General features: G+C 54.3%; 1 protein-coding gene across 1 annotated transcript; it reads left to right on the forward strand.

The window, feature by feature from the left end:
* The first annotated feature begins 1,380 nt into the window (after positions 1-1,380).
* On the forward strand, positions 1,381-13,948 carry ANKRD34A (ankyrin repeat domain 34A). Its single transcript, XM_034756968.1, has 2 exons — positions 1,381-1,781; positions 9,369-13,948. The coding sequence occupies exon 2, from the start codon at positions 9,460-9,462 to the stop codon at positions 11,047-11,049; it is 1,590 nt and encodes a 529-aa protein (XP_034612859.1). The 5' UTR covers positions 1,381-1,781; positions 9,369-9,459; the 3' UTR covers positions 11,050-13,948.
* Positions 13,949-16,054: the final 2,106 nt, after the last annotated feature.

A 16,054-nucleotide genomic window follows, 5' to 3' on the forward strand; every position in this document is an offset into this window, starting at 1 on the left:
TTGCCAATGCACCATGGAGCCCACAAGCCCGGATGCAACAGACCCAGTTTTACAATGCAGTGGAGACAGACCCTGGGCGGACGCTGAGTATCTTACACCCCTCCCTTGCTCTGCGACTTGCGAAGTCATTTACAGCCCTGCCACGTGAGAGGTAGCATGGGCTAGTGGGTAGGGCACTGGTCTGAGACTTGGGGAGAGCAAGGCTCTTTTCTTGGTTCTGCCACTGCCCTGCTTAGGTCATGCTGGGTAAGTCGCGGCCCCGCTCTGTGCCTCAGTTTCCCCTTCCCCCCATTGTCTGTCTGGTCTGGTTGGTTTGTAAGCCACTATGCGGCAAAGACCATCTCTCACTCTGGGTCAGTGCGGTGCCCGGCACAATGGAGCCAGTGGCGCCGTTTATCCCAGAGGTGCTGGAATTAGTGGCACGTGGGGGGGGGGGGGGAGGCAGGAACACCCCCTGGCTTGAAGTGGTTTCCATCATATCCAGGGTTTACAATGTGGTCCAATGGTTCTCAGCGCCCCATTGATCCAGCACTCCTGGTTTATCCACTAGCAGCCCCCTGCAAAACTCAGATGTGGGAGTGGGGGGCTACTACTTTGCTGTCCAACACGCTGGACAGGGTTTGCGTCCCTGCATCATGTTGGGGGTGGGGTTACGCTTCACCTTGGCTTTTGCTTTGTCACCAGGGCCAAGTAACTGACTCACCGTGCGGGTGGGGGGGGGCCCTTGCTGCTTGAGGGCCCCCGCCATTGCAGAGGCCTAACGCTGCCGCTGAATGATCCCCGCTGAGGCCTGGAGGCCTTGCTGCCAGGCAGGTCACTAATATTCCTAAAACTAGGTGACTTGGCGAGGGGTGTTAGCGGGAACACAAAGGCGCAGGGCAGCGGAGGATCAAGGGTTAATCGCACCCGGCACTGCAGTGGCCAGGGGCTGGTATTTATAGTACAGCAACGTGCACTGGACTCATCCTAAGGAGACAGTCCCTGGCTTGAAGTGGTTTCCATCAGATTCAGGGCTTGCAGTTTGGTTCGGCGGCTCTCAGCACAATGCACATTGGTCCGGCGCCCCTGGAGAGTGCAGGGCCGCCCGGAGGATTCAGGGGGCCCGGGGCAAAGCAATTGCAGGGGCCCCTTCCATAAAAAAAAGTTGCAATACTATAGAATACTATAATCTCATGGGGGCCCCAGGGCAAATTGACCCACTTGCTCCCCCCGCTCTGGGCAGCCCTGGGAGCGTGCCACCACATTGCTACAGAGCGAGATGGAGGGATTAGACCAGGAGTGAGCATAATCCCGAAGCACTGGCAGGGGAGGGGGCGAGTGGAAGAGGCGGGCCCCTTTCCCATGTATCTTGGTGCAGTGTGATTGCTCTGTGGAGTTGAATGGAATAGCTACTTCTGGTCTATGGGAAGGGAGCTAAAAATAGCAGCCCGGCTCTGTCTCTGCAAAGAGCCCGGCAGGCTGTGACAGTCAGTGGAAAACACCGGCGCTCGGGCCCCTACCCGCAGGGCTGCAACCGGCGCGGGGCGGGGGGAGAGGAGGGAAATGCCGCTGACAAAAAGAGGCCGAGAAGGGCTTTGATGGAGTGAATGATTCGGCTTCGCCGTGTCTATCCCCCGGAATGGGGTCGATTTCCTTGAAACACCCGCACGCACCCAATGCACAAAAGGGGAGCAAAGGGCTCAAGCCATGACAACTCTCCAGGCTCCGGCTCCGGTTTCCCGGGGGTGAGGAGGAAGGATGTGACCGGCAGCAGGTGACGGGAGCGGGTCCAACCACGCCAGGTACGAAACCGCTTTTAAAAAGGAAGAGAGCCGCAGGGGCGCTGGAACGAGGTGTGGAGTGGGGGCGCTGAGAACCAGTGAACCAAACTGCAAACCCGGGATAGGAAGGAAACCACTTCAAGCCAGGGGGGGCGGCAGCCCCCCAAGTGCCAGCCCCTGTGAAGAGCGGGCTATCAAAGAATGCTAGGGCAGCTAGTGGGTGATGAAGGGAGCAAGCACCATCATTGCTTCTGGCCGGGGATCAGCGCCTGGGTCCTGGCTTAGGTTAAAATGCAGACGGGGCTGGGGGAGAAAGTCTCCTGGCCAGTCTGAAGATCTTGTCTGTCTGTCACATTGTCCTAAAATCCCATCCCTCAATCGCTGCTGGTTTCCAGAACAGCCCAGTTTGATTGGCAACTCTGGGATTTTTTGGTCGCACTTATTTAATGAATGGTTAATTCGTTGTTCTTATTAAATGTGTTTCTTTCCCCTCAGCCTAATCATTAATTTCTCTGTGGCTAGATGTCCCCTCAGGTGTCTTTCTGCTCTTACCCGTTCTGGTCCCTTTGGTGTTTTATTCTGCTGATCCAAACCAAGCCAGAAATCTGTTTTATATTAAAATCTAATCACGTTTTATTGCCACTAGCTGGGGTATTGCTTTAAATCCACCTGGTTAATAGAATTAGAACAGGAATGGGATTAGCCTTTGATTTGAATGTATTTCACTCGCTGTACCCATCCTGAACCCAATATTCAGCATCGCAAGTTCAAATCCCATATATATATATATATAATTTCTCTCGCTCCATTCAGTAGGTTGCATTCATTCTGATGTGGTTATGTAACCAGACGTGGGTGAAAGCTCTTGCTAATTTAGACCAGAATATTTTCTTTAGGTTTCTCTCATCACCCCCAAGAAAATCCCTTTGCATCTGAAATCCCAGATCCTTGCAAGAATTCTGATTCCAATAAATTCCCCTCAGACCATCTCTACCCCGAAATCCACTAGGCATTCCCAGTTCACCTCCGTAGCAATCTGCCAAAAACCGACTCTCTTCCTTTTCCAGTTGCAACCCACAAATGCAAAGATGCGGCAAAGAATCGATCTGGCTTTTTTCCCCCTCTTTGTTTTCATCCATCGCATGCCTTGATATTCAGCGTCGCTGTCAGAGCTTTAAACCTTTGTTTCCTAAAGCCGTAGTGCTCTTCAGGGATTTGGGCTGGGGTTTTTTAAACGAAAAAAAGGGCTGCTTCGTCTGGAAAAGGCTGTGGTTTTTTTCACCCGAAAGCCCGGGTCTTGTCTTTGAAAGCTGCCAAATGGCTTTTTATACTTAGAGGTCCTATGGGGACAAACTGAGTGAGATCTTACCAGACCGTAGCTTATTTAGCCTGCATTCCTGGACAATAAACGATGAAGGGTTTACAGGATTCCCGAGCTGAAATTGCCTGTTTTATTACACCCCAACATGACAGATGGATTTTTCTGATATGATATAGGGCTCTCATAGATTTCCTATGGTGGAGCTCAGGAGAGAAACCGGAGGAATGAGAGAGGTAATTGCTCATTCATTCCCCGAGCAATGTGGAAGACAGTGTATCAACACTGCCTCCAAACTGAAACAGTAGCTGGGGTGGAAGGGGTGATGGTCTCACAGGGAGTAGGACCCAGACGATCTGGTTTAATTCCTGGCTCTGCTACAGATTCCCTGCGTGACCTTGGTCAAGTTGCTTCATCTCTCCTGAGCCTTTAGTTCCCCACCTACAAAACGGGGATAACCCATTTCTGATTGTGAAGAGCACGGATGGGATGCTGATGAGGGCAAGCTACATAGACAGAGGGGAGGGACATTGTCTAGGATGTTTAAGCTAGAAGGGGTCCAATCCTATGGTGATGGTAAATGGCCCGGTGTGGTCTGAAAAACCTATGAACCCTGAGCAGTTCCATTAAGCCCAGGGGAGAAGGGGAGATTCACACTGAAGCGGGCCCAAGCCTCCCGCTGCCGCAACCCTCACTCGGGTGAGCGATCCTGGTGAATCCATAGAAGTGACCGAGGCGACTCAGGTGAGTAAGGATGACTTGTGGGATCAAGGGTAGCAGATTCAGCCTGTAAGAGCCCAACTTTGCCCGCCTTGCTGGAGCCAAGCTCCCGTCGGGGTCGGAGCAGGTAAATTGCACAGGATATGGGTTCCCTTTGGCAAAGGACGGGGAGGGGGGCGGACATCCCAAGCTAATGACACAATGGGCCAGATCCTGAGCGGGTGCAAATCAGCACAGTTCCAGGGAATGCTAATGGACAACAGCTGGGCCTTGACCCATTGATTTCCTGGAGCTCTGGCCCAGTGGCACCAGTTGGGAATCTGACCCACTGACTCCAACGAGGCTCTGTTGATTTCCAGCTGGTGATCTGACTTAATCACCTCCTTTTATTTCTAAAGCCCGTGCCCCCCACCCCTAGTCCCCACATCCCCACTGGGGATCCTGTTAATGAGCCGGTGATGCAAACATAGGTTGTAAGATCTCTGGGTCCGGGGCTGGCTTTTTGTTCTGCGTGTGTACAGCGCCTAGCACCCCGGGGGACCCGATCCATAACGGGCTTCTAAGTGCTACTGAGATACAGATAATAAATTATAACAACCAACCACCCAAGAGGCCCTGCTGGCACCAGTCCCTCGAAAAAGCCCCCAGAAAGTAGCGGCAAGAGAAAAAATCATATAAAATAAGGGGCGGGGTTTGAGCTTTAAATGGTGAATCTGACAGCTTTAGGTATATTCATGGAGGCCTCAACAGGGGGGTTGTTCCAGAGACGAACAAAAGCACCCCACTCTTGTTGCGCTCTCTTGCTTCCAGACTTGTGACCGTGAGGTCCAGAGGAGAGAAACTGACGCAGGAGGAGAGCGCCTCATTTTTGAAGCGTCTTGCTGGTCAATATCTCCTCCGGCATCTTGGGGGCTAGATGCTTTTCTGGAAGGGAAGATGGGCAGAAATGTTAGTGCTTGCTGCCTCTTATCGATCGACTTGTTTTCTCTTGCGTGCCTTTTGGTGTTACTGAAAAGTTGGCGTCTGCTCAGGATAAAATCCGTCAGAAATAAAATCCCCGTCATAGGGCATCGCACTTCAGTTCTGATCCGCAGCCCGCTAAGGTCAATAGAAAGGCTGTCGCTGACTTCAATGGAGTTTGGATCAGGCCCTTATGTGGTACTTTTCAGTTGGGCTTTTCAATGGGCCTCTGAGATTTAGGAGCCCACTGGGCATTGTGGGCACCTAACTCCTTTAGGTTTCTTTGAAAATCCCTCGCCTCCTGCTAGAGATCGCAAAAGTGCTTTGAAAAAGGTGGGTGAGTCGCTGTGATCCCCAGTCTAGAGTTGGGGGAAACTGAGGCACAGAGGGAGGACATGATTTGGTAGAGCCAAGAAGAGAACCCAGGAGTTCCCAGTCCCCTTGCTCTAATCACTAGATTGCACTCTGGCCTACAACTGGTAATAGAACCCAGGAGTCCTGATTCCCAGTCCGCTTTCCCAACTACTCAACAGCATTCCCTGCTACAGATATTAAAAAAATAAATACATAAACGCCCGGAGTTCTGATCCTCAGACCCCTTCTGCCCGCTTTAACTACTAGTGTGCGCTGCCTGCAAAGCGGGTGAGAAAGCCCAGAACACTGAAGCCCTGGCCCATGCTCAAACCTTACTAGATTCCTTCCCCCCCACCCGTGAAAGCTCTGGGGACGCTGAGTTAAATCTAGAAGTAATGAGGAAATGACTGGGTGCTAATAACAAAACAGATAAAGCAGGTCACTTAGTGTGGGTTAGCTGGCAGCTCAGTCATTGTCTGACAAATGACAAATGATTCCAGGGCCCTCCCGCGGCTTTGTGTTGCTGCACATGGCTGGGTTTTGAAATGACACTTTAACAGAGCTAGTCACTGCAAGTTAATCCAGTGTTTTCTCAAAAGGAATGCTGCACTGGCTCAGAGGGACGTGCCAGCCTTTCTAATATGCTTAATTTGAAAGACTATAGGAAATGTTTCATGCAACAGAAAGATGGAGAGAGATGCAGACGAAGATTAGGTAGGTAGATAGATAGGAAGATTACAGAAGAAGGCTGAGATGTTTCAAGTTGCTGAGAGTATTTGGATGCCCAGTTCCTATTAGGTTCATTGGGAACTGACCATCCAAATCCCACAGAAAACACCAGCCTATCTATTTTCAATCTTCCCCCTTTTCTCCTCCATCAGCTGGGGCTATCAAACTGAGCTGGCCTCTTCCAGCTTCTCTTCCAGGTCCAGCCAGCCACACAGACTAATTGTCCTGGGCAGAATTAATGACCCGGCCGATCCTTGCAGAGAGGGGTGAGCTAGTTTGGGGTGGGAGTGGGGGGACGGTTCCTAGAAGGGTTTGAGAAGGCTACGTGAGAATGAAGGTTCATATGCCAGGTTCTGACCCGACCCACAGGTGTGCACAAGAGACAAATCCTGAGCGTAAACCTTTTGCCTCTGTACCTACAGAAATGTCGTCTGCCTCTTTCACATTCACAGCGGCTCACCGTGTTACACGTTCACCAGGAGATAGGGATTCAGTGCCCAGCTCTGTCACAGACTCCCCGGGTGACCATGGTAATGTCACATTGGACCAGATTTCCAAGCTCCCAGTGTAGCTACTCTAACCAGTCTTTCCCAGCACCGTGCACAGAACCCAGGCGTCCTGGCTTGCAAGTCTCCTGCTCTAACCATTGGACAACACTCCCTCCAGGACAGAATACTCCCTAGCACTTTAGGATAGGAAGCAAAGATCGTTGTGGCCAGTGACTACCCCGGTTGTGCCTCAATCAGGCCACCAGCTTTAGCAAGAAGAGGACTGCTGATGACCACATGTGGTGGGGCCTTCTGAGAAGAACACCCTCCATTGAGTCACCAATACCACTGGGGTCAGGGGTCTCCCATCTAAGCCATAACCTCAACCAACCCTGCTTAGTCTGCTGCCCAGAGCCATGTGCTATAACCACAGGCAGCCTGCTGCCTCTTACTGGAAGGGCTCTTAGCAGGCCAATTCGGTGCCATTAATCTGCCGCGCTCAACGTCCGTGATTCAATCAGGCCCTGGTTCCCGGGGCACCGGGTCAGGGGATGGCGCCAGCCTCTGATGATTTGTAGGACGCTGCTCGTTCATTAGCCCTGCTAATTCGCTTTCCTTTTCTGCCTCTTCTCTTTCCACACCTCTTTTATTCTCTTCTACTTTGCTCCTCAGCTCTCCTCTGCGTCCCCTCTATTCCCCCTCCATCTTCCAGGCCCCTTTTTCTCTCCTCCTCCCCTGCCTTTCCCCCCTTGCGCCTTCCTTCTTCTCCTTCTCCTGGCCTTTTTGTTCCTTCCCCCTTTTCTTTACCTTCCCTCATCGCTTATTCTTTCCATCTATCTCATTCTTCCTCCCCTGCACTCTTCCTTTCTCTCCTCCCCCTGCTTCACCCCTCTTGCCTCTCCTTTGGCTTCTATTTCCCAGCGTGGGCCCAGGTGGGAGCCAGCGTGAATCAATCCCGCAGAACACGTGGCCGGGTTTTTCCAAAGAGCTGCGCAGGCCGGAAGCCGGGCCCTTCTGAAAAGTCGCTGCCCATCTGTGTCCCAGTGGGACCCACACAGAGGCCTTTGAAATTTGAATGTATTCAGGTGCCTACGCTGGCCGCTTGCCCTGATTTGGGGGGGAAGGGGAGGTCTGAGCCCTCGGGAATCCAACCTGCAGCTCTTTGGGCAAGCTAGCCCTGTTTGCATCCGACTCCACAAGCTAGCACCAATAGACACTGTGTCACCTACACCCCCGAGTGAGATATTTCTGGTAAATGAAGCAGGACCAGCAGCCCTTCTCCAATGCCCCTCCAGCCAACCAGCTGCCAGGGCAGAAGGGGCTGGGGGCGGAGGGGACACGCGCTCACCAGCCAAACTCCTTTTGATTAGTTAACTTGTTTTTTTCCAGCGTTGAATTAATTACCCTTTTCCACGCGGGCGCCAGCTGGTAGGCTTTTGAGTCAGGCAGGCAGGTTGGGATGGGAAGCCAGGGGGATCTGCCAGCGCTCGGTGACATTTTTCACGGCACATGCCTGGGAGTTGAGTGTTTAACGCTTTGGCAACCTGCTAATGGCTGTAGGGGAGCATCCCTTGCGGTAGACAAGAATTTAGCCTGGGCTGTGGAGAAGCGAAAGGGAGTAGACCGTGCTGCATAAGAACGGCCAGACTGGGTCAGACCAATGGTCCATCTAGCCCGGTATCTTGTCTTCCGATGCCAGGTGCTTTGGAGGAAATGAACAGAACAGGCAACCACTGAGTGATCCATCCACACCGAGATCCTGGCAATCAGAGGCTAGGGATGCCCAGAGCATGGGGTTGCCTCCTTGCCCATCTTGGCAAATAGCCATCGATGGACCTTTCCCTCCATGAACGTGTCTAATTCATTTTGAAGCCCGTTATAGTTTTGGCCTTCACACGATCCCTGACAAGGAGTTCCACAGGTTGTCTGTGCGTGGTGTGAAGAAGTCACCTAGCACCACCAGAGAGGGGCTGCTTAGGTCCTGGTTTGGATTAATGGACAGTGCATAAAGCTATACCTGAGATATGCAGGACAATGCCCCGGAGCTGTCCCATGTGCCATGAATGCAGGGTGAGTGAGACTCAGGCAAACCTGGATTCTATTCCCAGCTCTGCTGCTGGGTGGCTTTGGGCAACACCCCGTGCCTTGGTTTCCCCATCTGTAAAATGGGGGTAATGAGTCTCCCCTCCTTTGAGACCCACCAGTGATAAGAGCTAGAGATTAGTCTTGTCTGGATTGCTCTATTGCCACCCCTCCGTTGACAACAGAGTGGGACGAAGGTGGGTTTTTCTGCGGCAGGAACTGCTGAATTCCCCACTGTTTTTGCCTTGGTTCTCTGGGAAGTCTGAATATGGGCGCAGAGGTGATGTGGAAGGAGGGGGCCTGCAAACCAGACACATGGATGTGAAACTGAGGCCTTGTCCCGCAGAGGCCTTAAAAATCCCAGGGCACTTCTTAGCCAGGCCCAATTTCAGTATGAATAAGGAGATTCTGCCTGCCTGGTTTCACCTGTTGGAGCCTTCACTTCCTGTCCTAAACCGTTGTGCAGCCTTGCGGTACACCACTGAACAGCTCCCCCCCGAATTGGCTGCACTTCAGTGTTGGGGGAGTGATCCCGGTGCAGCACTGCTATGTGGTCATCAAACAAGTGTTGTCCTCCACCTCAGAGGTGGCTGCATTCCAATGCTGGGTGAGGGTCCCTGTGGAGCGTTGCTGTGGCTTTTAAGCAGCTGCCATGCTGCACCCCAGAACTTGCTGCATTTCAGTATTGGGTGAGTGTTCCCTGTGCAGCATGGCTGTGTAGCTGTTAAACAGCTGCCATGTTCCACCCCAGAGCAGGCTGCATTTCAGCATCGGCTGCGTGGTCACTGAAGCCCGGCTGTGCGGCTATTAACCAGCTGCTGCATTGCAGCGCAGAGGTGGCAGCTCAGTGGTGAAGGGGTTGCTTGGCAATGAACGATGCTGGAGCAGGGTAAGATTTCATTATGTGCTCTCCCTCTCTCTCTCTCTCTCTCTCTCTCTCTCTCTCTCTCTGTCCAGGGAGGTGCTCTGCCTGTGCAATGCCCCGCCCCGCCGCCCACAACCCCGGCTTGCCCCCACGAGACCGCCCGGCCTCAGGCCCCGCCTGGCGATGAACGATCCAGCCGCCATGCCACACGCGGAGGGGAATGCCCTGCTGAAGGCCGTGTGGCAGGGCAAGTTCCGCCTCACTCGTCTCTTGTTGGAAGGTGGGGCCTACATCAACGAGGGCAACGCCCAGGGCGAGACCCCGCTGATCGCCGCCTGCCTGGCCCGCTATGACGACCCGCACAACAAGCCCCGCATGGTGCGCTACCTGCTGGAGAACGGCGCCGACCCCAACATCCCCGACAAGACGGGCAAGACGGCCCTGATGCACGCCTGCGCCGACCGGGCCGGGCCCTTGGTGGCTTCGGTCCTGCTGGAGCACGGGGCCGACCCCAGCGCCAGGGACTACGCGGGGGCATCGGCCCTGGTGTACGCCATCAACCGGGGCGACCGGGAGACCTTGCAGGTGCTGCTGGACGCCTGCAAGGCCAAGGGCAAGGAGGTGATCATCATCACCACCGACACGTCCCCCTCGGGCACCAAGAAGACCAAGCAGTACTTGAACTCACCCCCATCCCCGGGCCTGGAGGAGAAGTCGCCTGCCCTGTGCATGTCGCCCTCCGACATCGACGTCAAGACCACGCAGTCGCCCGGGGCCAGCGAGAAGGAGGAGGCGAGGGACGTCTTCAACTTCACCATGGCCACCCGGCTGACCTGCCCCCCGCTGCCTCTTCCCAAGGGGCTGGAGGCTGAGGCCTCCGCGGAGCAGCCACCGGCAGCCCCGCCGCCCAAGGGCCGGCCTAGGCAACTCAAGAGACTCAACTCGGAACCATGGGGGCTGGTGGCGCCCTCCACCTTGGCCGCAACCCATCTGGAGAAGGCCCGGACGCCGGAGGAGAGGATCACGGCCGAGATGAATGGCTTGAGCATCACCAAGAGGCCCGTGCTGTCACGGAGGCACAGCATCGAGGGCCAGGAGCCCCCCGGTTTCAAGACGCTTGCCCCGCAAGGCTTTGGGGAAGAGGCCCCAGGTCCGGAGGCACCTTGGGCCGAGAAGGTTCATTTTGGTCACCTCCACCAGCCTCTGTCACGGCGCAACACGGCCCCCGAGGCCCAGGAGAGTGGGGGGGGCCCGGCGCCCGGCCTGCGGGGCGTGGCCCACCATAAGCTGGCCCGCATGGAGCACTGCGAGTCGGACGCGCACCTCTGCCCAGACTCCATCCCCGGCTCCCCGGATTCAGGCCGCGTCTCCCTGGAGAGGAGGAAATACAACGCCTCCCCCCTGACCCTGCCGGCCAGCTCCTCCCGGGAGTCCCTAGAGAGCATTCCCAGCGCCGTGTCCCCCATGACGGGGCGGCGTCGCTCCCCGGGGCTGCTGGAGAGGAGGGGATCGGGGACTCTCCTCCTAGATCACATCGCCCACACCCGGCCTGGCTTCCTGCCCCCGCTCAACATCAACCCCCACCCTCCCATCCCTGACATCCGGGCCAACGGCCGGCCCCCCTCGCCCGTGCACAGGGGGCTCATCCCCATGGCCCCCAGCTCCCCCAAGGCGAAGAAGAAGCTGTTCAGAAGGCATTCTATGCAAACGGAACAGATCAAACAGCTGGTCAATTTCCAGAACCTACTGGCCCAGGGCGACCCGGCCAGTTAAAGGGACAGAAGCCCCAACAAGGGAAAGGAGAAGAAGAGGCCTAGATTTAGTCTCTCCCCATCCCATTGGCTGCTCCTGGAGTGGGGAGGAGCTGGAGACACCTCCCCATCCCATCTCTCCCACCCCATCCTGGTTGGCGAGCCCATTGTGTCTGGGTTGCTGTGTATCCTCCGCCCTGCTGTGTATCTATCCTAGCCACGGGCCGCGCCCAGGGTCCAGGGAATCTGACCGGAATAGGAGCACTCAATTGGGCCAGGATCCCCATGCGACCAGTTTCTGGATGGCACTGGGCCCCTTCGGTGGAGGCCGCGGCCTGGCAGCAGAACGCCCCCAAGCATTACCGCCCAGGACTGTGCCACGTGGCCACAGAGCGCCCGGAGTCCGCTGGGAAATCTGGCCTACCTTGGGGGCGGGACGGTGACAGCTTCTAACGGCTGCTCCCACGTGCCAGTCAGGAAACCAGAGGGGAGGCGCGTGGGTCCCGTCCCTCCGGGTCCTGCCGGGCACGGCCTGGAGATGCAGAGGAGGGGAAAGAAAAAGGGAATGAAAGGGTCGATTTGGGTTCGAGATCAGGAACGTGGCCAGCCGGAGCTTCTTCCAATTTCCAGCAGCGGTTTGTGCCCGATCCAGGTTCAAAGCCAAAGGCAGCCCTGCTCGGTTTGCACGGCTCTTCGACCTGGAAGGAAGAGGCGGCGATCCAAAAGACAGACACCCCTCTCCCCCGCCCCCAGTGGCCTTGCACCCCACCTGCTGCTCCCTGCAATATCCTATTGATTAGTGTGAATGCCGTCGGGACTCCTGGGTTCGCTCCCCACCTCTGGGGGGGCAGCGTTGTCTGGCGGGCCCAGTAAAGGGACACCTAGGGCTACGTTTGCAAAAAGGCTAGTGATTTGGGACGCCCAACTGTGCTGAGCACTCACCCGCTGGAAACCAGGCCCCTTCGAGGCGACTCAGACGGGAGCACTCAAAAACGGAAGCACTTTAGGCATGGGGCTCTGTTCCCAGCTCCAGGAGGGGGAGTGTTGTCTAGTGGTCAGAGGACTGGGCGCTAACGACTCTCAGGTTCTCTGCCTGTCTCTGCCACTGACTCACTGGGTGACTTTGGACTAGTGACGCGCCCCCCCCCCCCGTGCCTCAGTTTCCCCCACCTGTCAAATGGAGGGAATGATACCGACCTGTGTCTGTAAAGCGCTCGGAGATCCCGGGATCAGCGGCGCTCTAGAAATGCTACATCCTATTTGTTATTTATTTAGCATTCGGTCTCTGACGGAGCCGCAGCCCTAGACAAAGCAATATGACTGGGGACACACAAGAAGTTACCCCCAAACACTGGTGGGAGGGCTGGAATAAACCCTCTAGGCACATGGGGAGGGATTGACCAGAGCATCACTGATGCAGAGGGGAAACCATTTTGGGGGGGGGGGGGACTGACTCAGTGTAAATAGGCAAACAGACACCCATTGCTAACCCCACAGACACCCATTGCTAACCCCACAGTGCAGACCCAGTGCACTGGCATGGGTTACCCTGCTTTTCCACTAGGGGGAGCTGTGGAATTGGGCATTGTCATTGTGCATTGCACAACCGCGGTGGTGCAAACAAACCCCGTTGCAAGCAAGGCTTTAGGCCCAAGTCCTCAAAGGTATTTAGGTGCTTGATTCCCAGCGGGAAGATCTGGCCCCTCGTTACCAAGCTATGAATCTGCAGATTGCTCAGGTTTCCCTGCCCTTCCCTGAGTGATGCTGCAAAGTTCGAGTTAACTAAGGGAGTTAACATTTGCACAGGTCTCCCTATAAGCACAAGGAGACTGTAATCAGGGCCCCGTGTATCCGCTACTCTGCAGAACCCACCCCCTAGCTGTGCTCCCTTTTCTGTTTGCAGAGATACGCTTGTAGCCCTGATTGACATGTATCTGATGCCATGTGGCCTGACCTAGTCTTTAGACAGCCTACAATAATCACTCTAGATGTGAACCCATTGATGCCAAGTGGGCGTTGACTCTGAAACCTACTGACTACCAAACAGACAACAACATTGTTAACTATTCCACTGCTGATTTTAGCAGAAATGTTGCATTGTATTGTGCATCTCTCACAACTCCCAGTTAAATCCCCAGATGCCAAAAGCCCCCAACTGCCACCCCACTCCCTCTCCCAATTGCTCGTGCTAAGCACTTATGCCTTTTTTGTTACAAAATTCTGTAGCACATTGAAAATGAAGGGCCATATTCTTGGCTAATGTAAATTGGTGCCTCTCTTGACTGACGTCAGCTGAGAATTTGGGCTTAAAATGATAGGGGCCGCATCTGATTAAATTGGCCAGAGGATTAGCTAGCACACTTTATCCCGTGCTGATTGCGTTAGCCACTGCCATGTTTAGTTTAATAGAAACCTTATTATTTCAGTGTATCTGACGCTGTTCTGGGATTTCCAGTTTCCTGCAGGATTTGGGGCCTTTTGCTGCAGGATTTGGGGGCTAGTTTGCTGCAGATATGTGGGGCCTTCCACGACTAGGGCAAATGCCCTCTCCGCCTGTGTATATCAGAGAACATACAGCATGTGAGTATGGTTTCAGGTCTGTATCTGGGACACTTGTAGGGGTTGGATCTGGGGTTTTCAGTCAGCAGGTTAGAAGGTGTAACGAAGCGGGACTCACCCCTGCGGCGCCTCCTGCTGGTGTCTTCCGGGAATTAACTCTGCCAGCCTTGGAGCGCCTTCTGCATTCCAGTATCCCGCTGCCGCTTGGCCCCCATGTCCCTCCCTGGACTCCGGTGCCCCTTTATCTGGGGTGCTGCCCTCTGGCAGTACACCCCTCAGTCTCGGGGTCTCCCCCCTAGCCCTATCCACAGTCGTAGGCTACTGCCAGTCACCAACTCGCCCCCGTGCCCTGGGGCAGACTGCAGTGTAAGCCACTCATCATAGGCAAGGTTGGGTCTGGACCTGCTGCCTCCCTCTGCAACCCAGTGCCTCTATGGGGCCTTGGACAAGGCCCTGCAGCCTGGGGTGTTGCCAGCCCGGAGCTCCCCAGCCCTGCCTCACTCTAGGCACCCTGAGCTTCCCAGCAGCCAGCCCCCTCTCTCTCTGAAAGCAGAGAGAGACTCTCTGTGCTCCTGGCTCAAAGCCTTTTTAGTGGGGCCTGCTGTGGTCTGTTTGGGACGTGGCTCTCAGCTGTGCCTACTTCCCTAATCAGCCTGGGAGTTGCTTTGTCCCAACCACAGCCCTCTACTGGGCTGTTCTAAGCCCCTCAGGGCCAGGGCCGGTGCAACCCATTAGGCGACTGGGGTGCTACAATTTGGGGGGCGGCGACCGCGGCGGTATTTCGGCGGCAGGACCTTCCGTCGCCTCTGTGGGGGGCGGCATTTTGGGGCGGGACCTTCCGCCGCCTAGAGCGGCAGAAAAGCTGGCGGTGCTCAGGGCAGGAGTGGGTGACCACCACGCTACAGCAGGATGGAGCTCAACTGTGAAATTTGGAACCAAATTCACGTTGAGATTTCAGAGGCCATCAAAACTGCTTTGAGCACATCTGTCTCCAGTATATGTGTGGCCATAAGCCACTGGTGCGTGTCCCTTACAGGCCCCCATCTGTGTCTGATTCACAGAGGACCTGTCTAAGGACTAGAGCTGGGTGGGACTTATTCCAGAAAACGATTTGCCGTCAGAAAGCGTTGAGTCATCAAAACCGAAACGTCCCGCAGGAATGTGTCAATTCGGCCGAATTTTTCATTTAGAAAAAATGGAGATGAAAATGTTTTGAAAATGTCAAAATGCCCCTTTTCGCCAGCCTTGGAACGAAACGTTTCCGTTGTCCAGCTCCAAATGACCCTTTCCTTTGGCAGCGTAGCTTATTCGCTAGTTTTAATGTTTAAAAGGTCAAAATCTAAACGAAATGTTTCAAATTTACCAAAACAAAATATCAGCCAAAAAGATTTTTTGGGGTGGCCGGACAGGGGTGGGAACTGGGTTTGCAAAAAAAAAAAGAATCGAGATTTTGGGATTTGGTTCCAATTTGGGATGAGAAATTTTTTGAAATCGCAAGTTTTGTCTGAGGATGGGAAATTCCCACCAGCTGGAGACCCCCAGGTATCAGCTCCTGCTTTTAGCTCTGGAAGTCCCTGGTTCAAGCCCTGATATCGCTCAAAATAGCAGCTGTCACACCTGGAACACACACATGCATTTCTAGCAGGCCTGGACAGATCCCCTGATGAATCTGTAACCATACACAGCTTATTAACCAACCCTTTAAGAAGCAAGGCTCCTGGAACAAGCCTGCCCCAGGGTCTCCCACCCAGTACCACACTCCTCTCCCTGTGCCTATGGTGGCACTAGCAGAATGCTGCCCCCTGCTGGCCAAATGCACAAACTGCTGGGCGGTGGTTTCCTAGCTAGGGGTTGGTTGTCTTACAGCTTTTAGGTAGTAAGTTCTAGATCAGTGATACTCAGACCTCCGCGGTTCAGGAGTCAAATTAGCGACCAACAGAGCCCAGGAGTGTGAATTCATTGTTTCACTTACCATATATATTTCATTTGCATAGCAAAATGACTGACCGAGTATGATTATTTTATCAACGACAATCGGTTAGTAACATGGTAAAAGCCTCCTGATTGGTTAATAACTTCGACTGGTTAATAATTAAATCACCCAGTGTTTTAATATCATGTGCTGCAAAGAGCCGCAGGCGACACATTAAAGAGCCACTCGTGACTGCAAGCCTGTCTGAGCAACACTGGTCTGTATGGACAAAAAATGCACACAAAAGGAACTGATTTCTGTGTGTGTGTGTGTGTGTGTGTGTGTGTTACGCCCCCCCCATTCCCGCCTTGGGTATAGTGTGTGTGTGTGTGTGTGTGTGAGAGAGAGAGAGACCTCTTGACCCCTCCATCCCCACCTTGGATATATTGCATGTGTGTGTGTGTGTGTGTGTGTGTTACTCCCCCCCATTCCCGCCTTGGGTATATTGTGTGTGTGTGTGTGTGTGTGTGACCCCTTGACCCCTCCATCCCCACCT

The sequence above is a fragment of the Trachemys scripta genome, chromosome 24, assembly GCF_013100865.1.
Source record: "Trachemys scripta elegans isolate TJP31775 chromosome 24, CAS_Tse_1.0, whole genome shotgun sequence".
NCBI lineage: Eukaryota > Metazoa > Chordata > Testudines > Emydidae > Trachemys > Trachemys scripta.

Excerpts from the sequence above, each read along its gene's own strand:
- ANKRD34A (XM_034756968.1), top strand. The coding sequence starts at position 9,460 with ATGAACGATCCAGCCGCCATGCCACACGCGGAGGGGAATGCCCTGCTG.